At 32.5% G+C, this 15,555-nt stretch overlaps 3 protein-coding genes across 3 annotated transcripts; all 3 read left to right on the top strand.

The window, feature by feature from the left end:
* Window positions 1-696: 696 nt before the first annotated feature.
* LOTGIDRAFT_155381 (hypothetical protein) lies at window positions 697-4,473 on the top strand (the record flags this gene model as incomplete). Its single annotated transcript, XM_009066946.1, has 5 exons — window positions 697-748; window positions 900-1,241; window positions 2,065-2,325; window positions 3,359-3,769; window positions 4,211-4,473. 5 exons carry the CDS (start codon window positions 697-699, stop codon window positions 4,471-4,473), a joined length of 1,329 nt encoding a protein of 442 aa, XP_009065194.1.
* A 2,551-nt stretch (window positions 4,474-7,024) lies between these two features.
* On the top strand, window positions 7,025-9,725 carry LOTGIDRAFT_155380 (hypothetical protein; the record flags this gene model as incomplete). Its single annotated transcript, XM_009066945.1, has 5 exons — window positions 7,025-7,046; window positions 7,413-7,775; window positions 8,010-8,270; window positions 8,585-9,031; window positions 9,502-9,725. 5 exons carry the CDS (start codon window positions 7,025-7,027, stop codon window positions 9,723-9,725), a joined length of 1,317 nt encoding a protein of 438 aa, XP_009065193.1.
* A 2,837-nt stretch (window positions 9,726-12,562) lies between these two features.
* LOTGIDRAFT_155379 (hypothetical protein) lies at window positions 12,563-15,555 on the top strand (the record flags this gene model as incomplete). The annotated part of the gene is made up of 5 exons (XM_009066944.1): window positions 12,563-13,001; window positions 13,221-13,481; window positions 14,603-14,739; window positions 14,890-15,037; window positions 15,341-15,555. The coding sequence occupies 5 exons, from the start codon at window positions 12,563-12,565 to the stop codon at window positions 15,553-15,555; spliced, it is 1,200 nt and encodes a 399-aa protein (XP_009065192.1).

Raw genomic sequence — 15,555 nt, 5'->3', positions numbered from 1 at the left:
ACTCGTATGTACAAACGTGGTCAATTCAGCTGTTGACAATTGGGCAAAACTGTATTTGATAATGCCTTCTGTGTTCAAACATAAAATATTGATACACATCTCGGATTTCAAGCGTAATATCCCTGGGATTATTTAAGAATGGACGTAATGATATTCACCAAAACCATGGGATGACGTCACAGGAGGTGGATAATTCCTAAGCATATTACAATACTTTTTTGTTGCAATAGACTAATAATCCTAGGATGTTAAGATTTCAATTGATCGATCCACCAACCACGATTAATTGCATGTGCAATACCAAAAGTAATGGATAATAATCAAACTCAAGCGCTTTAACAGTTATTCTTTCAGCCTTTCCTGCAAACAAACAATTCTTGGAAATTTTTTAACTCAAACGTCAGCTGTGGTAAAAATAATAATATCATGTGTTACAACTCTAATTATAGTCGCGTTATATAGTGAAATTACATGCATGATGATGTTCAGTTGTAAATAAATCCAAATTAAAAACTGATATCCGGATTATATATATAGAATAACATGTAAAAATGATTGGTTTATCATTGTCACCTTCTACATGTAAAGATACACGCAATTTCCTTCCTGTAATTTCTTCCTTGTTTCATTTCGTTTAATTAGAACATATATTGATATAGTACAGTTCAAATACACTAGTTAGTTTTTTTTACCAACATGTGGATGTCGAAATGGATTATCCTCTTGAGTGTTTTTTTGGCTATTAGTGGTAATATTATATTATTCTTTGTTCTTGGAAAAATAAAATTCATTGAAACTCTTTGAATATTAAAATGCTAGTTATTATTTTGCACAGACTTAGAATTAAACAAGTAATATATATCAGTTTACATTTATTTTATTTAACATATCTATTTCAGCACAGAAAATCATTCATTTTAACAGTTCTTTAGAGAATACCACCGAAGGAGAAGAGCTTCACATAACCTGTAGTTTTGATAACTCAACTTCGAGTATGTATATTGGAAGGAATGGTTCACGTATCTGTACATTCACACATGGGCCCCCCCAGGAAAAGTGTGATACAACTCATGTTGGAAGAAGAATGTTGTATGGTAATAGGAAATATTACGAATGTTGTATTAAGACTACCGACTTAGGAACGAGTCTTACTGTGATAATAAATAAGACCAGAAAGGAAGATAATGGTATATGGGTTTGTAGTGCAAATCAAATCAGAGAATTACAATTAGTTGTTAAATGTGAGTAAATAGTTTTCTCAATTTTAAATTAATAATGCAGTGAACTGACAAAACTGAAAAATAGTATCAGTTAATAACAATTATTTTTTCATATAAAAATAGCCAAAAAAACATATATGATATGTTAAATCATAGAACTTTACAATTTGCGTATGTATAGGCATCTAGACTGCAAAGTATCTTATTATTATTCTGATATAATGTTCAATAACAGTAACTATTAGTTAGAATTATTGTCTTTTTCCAAACCTATCTATTACTAGCCTGCTATAGCAAAATTGTGGATACAGGCTGTACATATCAAGCATGTAGCGTACAAACTAGGTAATGTATATTTTTTTTCATCCACGCCAAAATAACATAGTAAGTAAGGCCATATCACATAAATCGGAAGAACACTGTTGAGTTAAGAAACAACAGTTTTTATGGATATAGACTTCTATTTTTTATTGAACACAACGTTTCATTACACATACAGGTAACGTTATCAAGTGACCTGTGATACTTCTAAATGTCTTACAAGGATTACAACACTGTTGAGTGTATTTCATTCATGAATTATTAAGAATGTAGACATCACATGACACATAATTATGCGTTGTTCTTAAAATGGTATTTGATCTCAGTCCTCAGGTAGGGTATGCTCTAGTCACCTGATACCACTCTTCATTATGAAATACTTACTCACTTATGATTGATATACTTCCTTATGTGAAAAGTTGCTACCAATGTTTCGCAAAAATGTTCTTTTGGATTTCGGGTTTCGTTTTGTGGTTGGTTTACTTATCCTGTGATCGTTATGTTCTGTCTCATTTTTTTACAGATCTACCTTCCATAAAGAATATAACAACAAAGCCCAATGGCGAAAATATAACAGATGGATCAAGTGTTCAATTATCATGTTCAGTTGACAGTGTTCCTGAGTCTAATATAACATGGTCTGTTAATGGGAAAGTGGTAGACAATCAAAGACCAGTGATAGAAAATGTTACTTGTCAAGACGGTGGGAGATATGTAGCTAAATGTATTGCTCAAAATATTGTTGGTAATAGCGCAATGAAAGAACATATTGTAAATGTCTATTGTAAGCTCCAAGCTTTAGATATTTTTTTTAAAGTGTATAAGCTTTATCGAACTCAATAATGTTGTTAAAAATAATATATATATTTGGATACTGAATATGCAGATTCTGACTGAGGATTTAGGCTTATGTCAAAATGACTATTCATAATAATATGAATAGCAGTTAAAGGGATTGTAAAAAGGTTTTCTTAAATTTATATGTGTATCAGGGTTCCTGCAATTCCACTAAATCACACTAATCTCGAAGGGCCTATTGTGTTAAACCATATTGTGCGATTAGTGACGTCACCATACTCGAAGTTTTAGTGGAATTGAAGGAACCACCGATTGAAACATGGAATGGTGCACATGATACACATAACAAATGTAGAAGATCTCTCTACAATCATTCAAGTCTCCTAAGTATGCTGTAAACACCGAATCATGGTTGGGATTTTTGATTTTATGAAATTCTAAATAAGAAAGTTATAGCATTAGATAACAGGAACAATTTAGACCGACCGATATATACAGTATATTCCAATCATACTAGGATATTTAAAGCTCTAACTTTACTTCCATTGCGTTTCTTATTGGTTGACTGAAAAAGTACTATATTGTTGCAAAAGACCTGCAACCAATCCACGTGGAATAAATTAATAGCGGAAGGCCCAGAAAAACAAAACGTTACATGATATGAATATTTAAAAGACCAGGCTTTTATTTTTTTTTATCTCATAATATATACTTCTATAGAAAACCTGCTGTTGACTTACATTAACATGTTAACGCATTATTTCAAAACTTACTGTCCTGATGACAGCTTTTTGGCAGCAATATCCCGGATTTTGACTTCCCAAATATTAGAGGGGAGATCATGTACAAGGTTATCCCATAGATGACAATGATTGGAGATTTCTTGGGCAATCAAAATTGTGGCTGCATATACTTCTTGCTCAAACTCGGTCAAATAAATCTTACCAAGTAAAAACGTTCTTTAGAAATCCTTCGTAAGCTTTTTAATAAAGTCATTTGCAATGTTATTATTCTTGCAGGTCCACCGAGAGCAAATCCAAAGGAGATGCCTAAAACACAGATGATAGCTTCCCTGGAAGACTCAGTGACCTTGACTGCCACACTCATGGCATATCCTGCTCCGAACTTTACATGGAAATATCTTTTAGAAGATAAAACAGAGAAAATAATTTCAGATCATAGAATAACCACTGAGTCAGATAAACTGACATCTTCCTTGCATATACCTGATATTCAGGAATATGATTATGGCTACTATATTATGTATGCTACAAATGTTTTGGATTCAACGTCTTTCAAATTCATTCTGAAGAAGGCTGATGACAATAAACTTGGTACTGGTATTGGTATTGGATTTATTGTTGGACTATTGGTTATGGGAGTAATTGTAGTAATAGTTTTCTTAATTTGGAAGAAACGAGGAGAAACAGGTAAATCCAATGTTAATAGTTCACATTGTTAAATATATTAATTTGATTGATATTATTGTACCTTTCTATCTATGAATTTAACTGAAGCCATGCTTCTTAGTCTGATTATTTTGGTGCTGCAACATTTTTTGTTCTTTTGCAACATTTATCACATCGGACTTGTGAAAGTTTGGAACCATTTGTACTTGCAATTGCAATTTCATTGATTTTCGTCATTGGGCTTTTGAGATAATGCTTACTTTGTTGAAACTGGAAAACTGCTATAATATACATTGTGTTTTAAGGAAGCTTACCGTTGATCAGAATTGGATGTTATAGGGCAGATATTGCTCTTTCTTATTCTGATTTAAAAGTTCTTGAGCAGCTCACACCTCTGGAACACCTGGTATCAATTTAACATCCTCATTAATTAAAATATGTTTTTTATGATATGTATTTAAGGCGTGAATTTTAAGGAGATGTTTCAAATCCAGAAAAAACCTCCAAGAAGAGCTAGTTCTGCAGACACGTCATCAACTACTAGAAAGCCATCAACTACACAGACTGCAGCAGTTAAATTTGACAAAATACCAGATGCAACTTATGAAGGTTTAGATTCCACTCAACCTAGAGTGGATCAGACATACGAAGGTCTACTTCCTAACATTTCTTTGAAGCAAGCGTATGAGGAACAAGAAATTTATGAAAATCAGGTGGTAACATAAATTGTTTCCTGTTACCGTTTACCTACGAGGCCGTGTTCGGAACTCCCTCTTAAGCCATTGGACACATTGTCATCTTGGTATCACTAACGGAGAGTCCGTGATAGTTAATATTGTATTTTATATAGATTTTATATGCATTTTTTTGCATTTTACCTATTTGTTTTCAATTTATATTCATTATTAAACAATATTCCAAAATTCAACTATTTTGATATTGCTGGAGAATGTAATAACTTAAGTAAAGCTATGGATATATTGAAATATAGTGGTTTTTTCCAGTTTTTCAAAGAAAAGCCTTCACTATTTACTATATATATGTTATTGTTGTTCTGTTTTCCTATCATTATTATTTTGTGCTTGATAAAGATTCCTGTGTGTGAATTGAAACGTTGCAAAAATTAAAGGAAGGAGTAGTATATCCATAATAGTGTTCATTATTTAATGTTCTGTCTACTTCTAAATGTCACTTAGAGATTATGATATAAACACAGTTAAAAGTTGAATATCAATACAGGTTAATGTTTGGTAATCCTTGATTGAAAAGATGTTTAATTTGTTGAATGTTTATTGGTCAAGGACAGGTCATTCATACAATGTTTAAGAATAAATATCCTAGAATTTCAAACTATATGGTCAGTAAATCCTTGATTGACCAGGATTTTGATTTTGACATTCATACCATTTTCTGAGATCCTGAATGGTAAGTGAAATAACCTACACAAAATCAAGAAACGCAACATCCAGATTTGCATTTTATTCAGATTATTTTTTTTAAATGTTTTTTTTCTACAATAACCAAATTTTTTGAAAATTGTTGATGCAATTCTTGTTGTGGTATCTGCTGTATTTTCGCATATTTAAAGTATTATTGGGACAACCGGTGGGCGTTTCTAAATATTTTGTTGCTCTGAACGAATTTTATAAAGTAGACTATTACAGAAGGTGTTATCATAGATTTATCACAATAAACTACTGTACACAAGGTATATTGATTTTAATCTTTGCTTATATTCTTATCTTTCTTACGATGGTACGTTCTCATTTATTTATTCTTACTTTTATTATATATTGTATTAGTATTATATTTTATATTAGTCTTATATGTATTCATATGCTTATTTTTAGTAATTTTCATCTCAATGAATAAATGATTGTTTATTTTTCATATTTTAAAATTGATAATATCAATAATTGTAATATAATCTAAATTTTATAATATTAATTAATACAGAGCATGATTCGGTTTCTCTTATTAATAATGAATACATTACACGTTACACTAAAAAAGCAAAATTTGTAATCAAAATTAAATATGCAACAAGTTGTTGTGATATAAGCTAAATTATGATATTATTGAATGCAATGTTTTTTTTTTTATTTTGTTATTTTAGTTTTAGATATAATATCCGAGTTTGTTTCTCTTTTAAATAAAAAAATATTCTTTTAAAAAAACCAAATCTTTTATCTGTGAATTGTGCATAACGCAGATGTCTTTACTAATGTTATTTTCTACGTCTGAGATCGAGATCCCCGGTGACTCACACATCCCAAGACACATTGAAATCGAATAAAGAGCAGGCTGATGCGACTGTCCTGGCAAAATTTCCCTTACTGCACCCTGCTTGCCGTTGCCCGTCTTCATTATCCCACATGGTGCAGAAAAGAAGTACGTAAAAATTTATTTTTACGTCTGAGATCACCAAATTGCAATTTGTGGTCTATTTCTACTATTTTTGACATTTATCTCCCTTTTAACTCCTTGCTATTTATCAAGAGTACATATTGTTTGCCTGAACGTGCATATAAGCTGATGTCATTATTATTCTGTGAAATCAATGTGAAATGATGTCCTTGGAAATGACTGCACGACTCAGTTCACTAATTCAAATAATCCCTTTTCCTTTAAAGCTATTTATCAAACATAAGTAAATATTTTCATGATAGTCGCTGAAAACTTGCAACATCAGTTAACATCCTCGCAAATACTACTATTCCCAAGTTGGTACCGAGTTGGTAAATGTTGCTGGCCAGACGAAATTTCTCATGACCTCTTTAGAAGCAGATAAGCCGGTTTGAAGACTAATTAAGCTTTCATAAGTCCACATTGTTTATGTGTACGTTTTAGAAACAATACTTGTGTTAACTCAGGGCATCAGTGAAGCGCATCGAATAGATCCAATGAGGGAATTTATAACTGAAATTGTGAGTCTTAAAATAGTAAGATTTCTATGTTTGTATAATATATAGTAACCCGATATCAAGGGTTTGTCATGAATAAAATTTAAACATGGAAATTACTTCCTTGATTCAATCTTAAAACGTTAATATGCAATGCAAAATTTGTGCATTTCGGACGACATTGAGCGTATATATTGTTCTTTGAATGATGTGGATAACAAAATGGATTCTACTTTTTGTCTGTGGTTTTGGATATATTCATGGTAATAATATTTACAATATTAAACTTAGTTTGTCTTATCCAACGCCTGAGAAAGACTAACACGTATGTCAATGTCATATTTTCGATGAATTAATATTTGATCTGATAAACATGGCGGGGACTGTAGCTACAGGTGGCTACAACCGACCAATTTCGTTACAGCAAGTGAACACCATACACCCTCCAGATATATTACTTGCCCTCGGACAATGAGGTCTGGCTTCAGGCCTTAGCATGGTAATTGCCATGTTTTGTACCACAAGTAGATGTACAATGTGTAATTTTTACACGAAATAAAAAATAAAAATACTCTTTCATAAACAGTATCAAAGAAAAACTTTATATTCGTGGAATCGTTAATATTTTCTTTAAAAACTATATTTTCACATTTTCGATTGACACAATTGGAAGAAAAAGCAATCATATCTATATACATTGTACCCCATGTACGTGTAGTAACATAAACTCCTTACTTAAATATAATTATTTTCTATTGCAGCTCAAAATACCACCATATATTTCAAGAGTTCTTCAGAAAGTACCACAATAAGCAGCCAGTTTAACTTAATCTGTAATATAGAGAGTGATGAGCGCCATATATTTTATGACCGAATTTATATTCGTCGAAATAATCTTACTATTTGTCGATATGACCATGTAGCTATTTCTTTTATGTGCGATGATGAAATTTATGTTGGATACTTCTCAATATACAATAGAAATTACATCTGTGGTTGTGTTAATGTGAACAGGTACAATACAATTTTTAATTTAACAATAAATGGGACAAGCAAGGAAGATAATGGTACATGGGGTTGTGATACAATGTCTATCAACAAAACCTTGTCAGTGATAGTTAAATGTGAGTTGTCTTGTGTTTTTTTAATAAAAGGTGTCAGCATATCGATATTCTCACAGGGAATCTCGTCTATACTCTTTCAGGGTTGCTGCATTTCAGACTGCGCACAAGGCTTCACTACAACACATTTTTTTGTCATAAACACTAGCTTTCCGTTGGAATGATTGTGGCTAACTTATTCTATTTGACATTTCTTGCCTTAAGTTAGCTTTTTTAATTTATGATTTCATTATACAGATCCACCATCTATAAATAACATAACATTAGAACCAAATAAAGGCGAAATAAAAGAAGGAATAGATGTTAAGTTATCATGTTTAGTTGATAGTTTTCCTAAGTCTAATATAACATGGTCTGTCAATGGGGTAGAAAAAATGAACAGGGGATCAGATTTTGTTATACCAAAAGCTAAATGCGAGGACTCAGGAAAATATACATGTTGGGCCGAAAATGGTATTAGAAGTAAAGCCTCGAAAACAGAGCAAGTAGATGTTAATTGTGAGTTTAAATTTTTTGAATGCAGATCCTACATGATGATCATCATCAGCACCATCAACATCATCAGAAGTATCATCATCATCATCATCATCTCTGTTGTCCAATGGACTCAATTGCAGTTAAAATACAGTAAATTTAGTAAATGTAGTTAAAAATTGATTTAAAACTTCGACATTTCATTGCAATGTTCCTCTGAATATTTCATCAATTTAGCACATAATGCTACTCTTGCGGTGGCTAGTTGTTTCCATATGTTCGAATAAATAAAATGTTGTAATACAATGTAACTAACGATTGTTCTATATCTCCTGCAGGTTCTCCTAGAATAAATCTGAAAGAAAAGCCAACAACGCTGATATTAGCATCTTCAACTGACTCTGTGAACTTGACAGCCACAGTCATGGCATATCCTGTTCCGAACTTTACATGGAAATATCTTTTAGAAGATAAATCCGAGAAACCAATAACAGATTGGAGGATGAAAATAAAATCAGATAAACTAACGTCATATTTAAATATTCTTAATATAACTGAACAGGATTTTGGTAACTATATTATGTATGCAAAGAATAAAGAAGGGGAAATTTCTTTTGTATTTACTTTAAAAGAAGATCCTGATACTGTTCGTCAAGATGGTAGTTCTGGCGACAATGACAATAAACTTGGTACTGGTATTGGTATTGGATTTATTGTTGGACTATTGGTTATGGGAGTAATTGTAGTAATAGTTTTCTTTATTTGGAAGATACGAGGAGAAACAGGTAAATTCCATATTTAAAATCTTTCAGATGAAGACATCTACGTACTTGTGGTAGTACTGAGATTGATCCTGAATTAACACTTTGTTTACTACAATTTTTACACGTTCCGTCTGTCCTTCCGCCTATCTTTTCACATTTATCTTGAGCTCGCTCTACAGAAAACAGTTTTTTATTAATCTTTTTGAGACAAAGATGACGCTAATCGATTATTGTGATGATTTTACGCCGATTTTCAAAATAATGTGCAAGAATGATGTTATTTTGACAATCTTTCAACGTTGTCTAACATAAACCTTTCACTTTTGAAAATACCAAGACAATAATAATCTGTTTTGAATTTGGTGATGATTTTTTTTACTGTTTTACAGCATTTCACTTGGCATGCTTTTCGAGATTGGTTTAAATGGACTTTTGCACCTCTACAAACCGGTCTTCTATACTGTGTCTGTTTTAACGTATTAACTTTTCAGGTATAAACGTCAGACAGCTGATATTGAAATACAAGAAAAGGTCTCCTATAAAAGAAACTGGCACCACAGAAACAGCACCATCAACTAGACCAACTTCATCTTCACGACGTTGTACAACGGTAGAATCTGATGATAAGACATATGAAGGTCTAGATATGGAAAATTCTCCAAAACAAACATACGAAGAAATTAATATTTATGAAAATCAGAGCGCTGTAGCTTAAAATCTACTATTAGTTGTGCTTTATTATACATTTCAATGTTCCTTTTGAGATATCGAAATTTAAAGTTACAAACTCTGCTTTGTCAAAAGTCAAGTTCAAATTGGATTCAAACCAAGATAAATGTAACTGTTTGTGAATGGGAGAATTATTTTTTATTTTTTGATAAATTTTATGAAGCTTACAAAAGTTTCCATTTTAAATATTAAAACATATGTGTTTAAAATCTATATTCTCAAACTTAATCAGTAAGAGTAGCAATTACATCGGTTGGACTTACTAGGTGCCATGACTAAAGAATAAAATATCTTCATACATTCACGATAATTCTTCACACTTCTAAACTTGTTTCAAATTTCATGTTTTATGTTGTATAGTTTTGACACCAATTTAGTCTACTGATGAACAAAGACTCATTTTGGCCATTTTCAAGATTTCAATTTGATAGTAATCCCAAGAGGTAGTATACCTTTAAAATATGTAAGATTTATCCCATATCTGATTCACCGTGAATCGAAAGACTAAAGGATGCATTATGTGTCCCAATTTCATTATAAATAGTATATGTAACCCAATATATTTAATCTTCTTCCTCGATTGATTGAATCAAAACGATTGTAAATAAGATTATATTATGTTTAAAACTATTAGTCAAAAATATATATTGCTACTCCAGACAAAAAGACAACAATTTAGTTGATCATCATTTTGACTCTTGAGAGAATGGTGTACATTATGAAATGATTTGGGGAACAAACAGACTTTGTCTATATTAAACCCCTTTCCAAGCACTTTATCTTATGTTAGATAAGCTCAGACATGGTATGCAGATAGTCAATAATGTTTTGTGAACATTACTTAAATACCGGAGAATATTCCGTCTATACAAGACGTGCAACACTCGGTTTGGTCTTGTAGTATGTTGTACAATATAAAAATGCCCATTCACAGAATGACATTGCCTTTGCATACCTATACTTATGCATTCTGTCAAATGGCGCTATGACTACTATTTTCTTCCTTGATTGAAGCAGGATATATTTTACTTTTGAATAAATGATATTTGTATACTACAGGTTTTTATTATGTGGATGTTTAATTTGATTCTTCTTTTTTTCTGTGGTTTTGGTTACATTCAGGGTAATATTGTTTACTTACTATTTGTATTATAATTAACAGACCCACCTGAAAAAAGTCGAAAAAGATTTTATATTAGACAAAACACGTTTCCAGAACGTAGAAAAGTATATTATTTCAAGCAATGTCACAGTATATTATGAGGGAAATCATACAGTTTATTGATATTACCTTTTTATACGCCCACATGAAATGGGGTTTGTATATTGTCGTCACCCATATCCGCTCGTCGGTCCGTCCGTCAACAATTGGATAAACCCTACTGAAAATCAGAAAAATCGAAAAATATTTAGTATGAGTTATTGCCCTTGTTGCTCGTAAACACTCTAGCAATTCATGACGGATTTTGATGAAATTTGATGTGAGTGTTTGCAATCAACCAAGGATGAACTTGGTAATATTATACAGTATCCCACCAAAAGTTCGAAAGAAGTAAAATACTGGTAGAATGTTTCATACTGGTAATTGTTGGTGTACTGCCAAATATCGTTAGGACTTGTTATTTTAATATATATGTATCACAGGGTCGTAAAATATAATATAATATAATATTATGAGCCTTAAATAAAAGACAATCGTAAAACGTGAAATATGGCTTCATGACAAAATATCGAACAAAATAAAGGTATAGTGAATTATCGCATGACCTTTATCAAATCTGTCAAAGATAATAATGGTTGATGATATTAAATTTAAAAAACCTTTTTTCTGTGCAGAGTATGCCATGATGTCAGGCGTACATACTTACAAGATAGCTGAAAAAATTGAAGGCGAGGGCCAAATAAGAAGACTTAAAGATCAATTAATGAGACCGACGCTAAATAGTGTAAATTTAGAGATTATAATTTGCCTCTTCACAATTCAGACTTACTTCTACTTCACAATGTGGTGATATGGCTCTTATCGCTTTGTTAAATCAACGACCCAAACAATCGTTAGTTAATCCCATTAAATTCCTAACACTTGGGCTTAAACGTGTTTCGCGAAGAGAATATTCTTAGATTTTGGGTTCTTGAATATCTGGTATGAGAAGATCTACAAGAATTTCTTTAAAAGAAACTCCACACAGTTTGTGACTTACAGACCTATTATCGACTTTATTTTGGTATTTAATTTGCAGATAAGGTGGTTTCCTTACAAACTATTATAATTATCTGTACAAAAACCAACCATTTTCAGACGTTCAGCAATAGCAATAGAAAAAAGGAGGGAAGTAGAATAATCGCCTTCGGTTGTTTGTTTTTTTGCTTCTATAAGTGTCAAAAGTACATTATCCAACATACATCGTTTTGTTTTCCAAAAATTAAATATTAAGATAAATTGTTGGAATATCTGCAGATATCGTATTTGATAAATCGTTCAGCGACTTTTTCGATTTTTCGTTCAGCTGTTATGTCAGTTTCACTTTACCAAAACGGTGAAAAGGGCACATAAACATGGGTTGAGGTTGTAAGGATGTCATATATGAATGATTTGGAATAGCTAGAACCTTTCATAGCTACCTTTTTGAGTTGCTCGAACTTTGGACTTGGATTTTAGTTTATCAGAACTACAGCTTGTAGTTTAGGCGTTTGTCGTTTTTCTTCTTGTGATTGGTCCAGTTTATTTTCCTATTTCTCTTTATATATTTAATTATATGCTTAAGTTTCATTACCGGTTATTAGCCAAAAATAATTCTCTAAGAATGTAAAAAAGTGAATCACATGGGTTCGAAAAGGGGTATACCATTGATTGTGAAATCTAATGATAACTGTTTGTCATTTGTATGTGGTGTTCAACTTTATTTTTCAGCGATGAATGTCGACATACACTTCATAAGTTCTTCAGAGAGTACCACCGTAGGCAATGAGGTAAACATATCCTGTCATATTGAAGGTGATGACATTGACTTTTATGATTTCTTTTACATTGTGAGAAATGGTTTACCTATTTGTAAATTTTATAGATACGCCTGTAATATGGGTATCATGGAGTACTTAACATTAATTAATGAATATTATTCCTGTGAATGTGATTATGATTATTCACCACAACGGAATGTGTTTTTAAATGTAACAATAAAGGCGACTAGGAAGGAGGATAATGGTATATGGGTTTGTGGTGCAAAGTCTATCAACGAATCATTGTCACTGCAAGTTAAATGTGAGTAAGTCTTATTATACACTAGCCTATTATTTTATTTTGTATATCACCCACACATCACATGAAAACGTTTTGGTTATACTTGGTCAGAAACAAGTAGTATTTAGATACCATAAGTTGTGGACATGTTGAACCTATTATTATGTAGCAATTAAACTTAAATATTGATGACTAACTCACGGGTTTAATTGTTTGATCATAACTCTTATTCATTTACAGATCCACCATCTATAAATAATATTAAAATATTACCTGATGATCGTGAAATAAAAGAAGGAACATATGTTAAACTAGCATGTTTAGTTGATAGTTTTCCTCAATCCAAATTATCATGGACTTTCAATGGAGAACAAATTAACAATACTGGTCCAGATGTTATAATATCAAAAGCAACATGTGAAGACTCCGGGAGTTATACATGTTGGGCAGTGAATGGCGTTGGTGATAAATCATCAGCAACTGGACAACTTGAAGTATCTTGTAAGTCTCTGAGAGAGTTCTCTTATGGATTATTATGTTTTTTCATTTTACCGATAGATTTTAGATCCATTTTTATTTGCAAACAAATTCCACCCGTATAATGGTTACTAAAGCTGTAGTTCCAGTTGGCATTGCGATGGTTTGCGAACCATTTTCGAAGGAAAGAGTGGACAATCTCAATGCTTAGCAATGATATATTCAGAATGTTGCGATCATCGCAAGGCATCTCACTGGATCACGACGACAGCTTTATAAGAGAGGACGAATTTTTTAGAGATACATTTACGACGTTTAGTTGACAAAAGCGCACGCACAAGCAACTCATAAGCTGCGAAGCTACTCAGAACGTCGACAAATATTTGACGGTATCCCCGCGGACCCAGTAATCAGTTAAGACCCAGTAGACACAAAACGTTAACAGGATTAGGGCAACTTCTTACTCTTGCTGATCTAAGTGTTCTTAATACTGCTAAGGTGCCAGTGCTTGTGCTTGTTCTTCCATTCTAAGGATGGTGCCAGAGAGAAAATGCCACTCCGAGTCGCACATCGGGGGATATTACATTAGGCTATACCTCTACAATGGTTAGCAGATGATAGCCGAACAGTTGAAAAAATTCTGCGAACCTTCGTGAAACATCGCCAATACAACGCTGAATATTTTCTGATTCATTGGTTTACAGTCGCCGACAATCGCCTACTATTCTTGGTCGTGGTCAGCAGATCCATCGCACATTATCGGCGAACATCGCAGAACGTCGCCTGATATTAAGGGGAACTTTGCAGATTATCTCCGTTGCAAATTTTAAGAGACTGCTCCACTTTTGTCGCTAGCAATCACAAGGCATCGCGGAGCCTTTCCACATATCTCCCGTCGTAGGTTCCTGAATTTCCAGTGGGATTGAGGTATGTCGTACTTGTCGACCGTCTTTTGAAGTAAGATACAAAAGGTTTTCGATTTCATCCTTTACTTTAAAGGATCTTCAATATTTCCATATGATCACAATAACAATACCATGGCAAGAAACTCCATTATAAGTTAATGTGTTAATATTTTTGGGTCATTTCTCATCTCCAAATGGAATATCCGACATCAAGAAAATTCTTAGAATTCTTCTTTACAGGTGCTCCCAGATTGAAACGAAGTCGAATTCAGCGAATCTATGCTACTTTGGCAGGCTCTGCTACCTTAACAGCCACAGTCGTATCATATCCTGTTCCATCATTTACATGGATACATCTTTTAGAGGATCAAACAGAGGTATTGGTCAAAGATGAAAGAATGAAAGCTACATCAAATAAAGGAACATTTTATCTTGATATAACCGATATAACTGAGCAGGATTTCGGTAACTACATTTTGTATGCAAAAAATTAAGAAGGGCACATTTCTGTTGTATTCACTTTGAAGGAAGTTGACGATACTGTTAATCATCAAGGCTTGGGCAATAATACTAAACTTGGTACTGGTATTGGTATTGGATTTATTGTTGGACTATTGGTTATGGGAATAATTGTAGTAATAGTTTTCTTTATTTGGAAGAAACGAGGAGAAACAGGTACTTACATTCCATAATATTAAATAAGTAAAATGAAAACATTAACGTCCATGATAAAGTTAATGCACCTCAGGCAAGCTTGATACTGCATCTTCAGCTACCTAAGGATCATTACCATCTTAAATCTATACACAATTTTCATTTCTGTATATCGTGCGTCGAAGTTGGCTTAATTTCATATTGTGTGTTTACAAAAACCCTTTCTAAAATGGACAGTCTATTTTTCAAGTAGGGTGGGAATGTTCGATGATGGAACAAACCGGTTTTCTATACTGTGTCTGTTTTAACGTATTAACTTTTCAGGTATAAACGTCAGACAGCTGATATTGAAATACAAGAAAAGATCTCCTAAAAAAGAAACTGGCACCACAGAAACAGCACCATCAACTTCATCTTCACGACGTTGTACAACAGTAGAATCTGATGATCAGACATATGAAGGTCTAGATATGGAAAATTCTCCAAAACAAACATACGAAGAAATTAATATTTATGAAAATCAGGGTGCTGTAGCTTGA

Source organism: Lottia gigantea (assembly GCF_000327385.1).
Source record: "Lottia gigantea unplaced genomic scaffold LOTGIsca_8, whole genome shotgun sequence".
In the NCBI taxonomy this organism is placed as follows: Eukaryota; Metazoa; Mollusca; class Gastropoda; family Lottiidae; genus Lottia; species Lottia gigantea.
The sequence above is the reverse complement of the archived record's forward strand: the minus strand, read 5'-3'. Positions and strand labels throughout refer to the sequence as shown.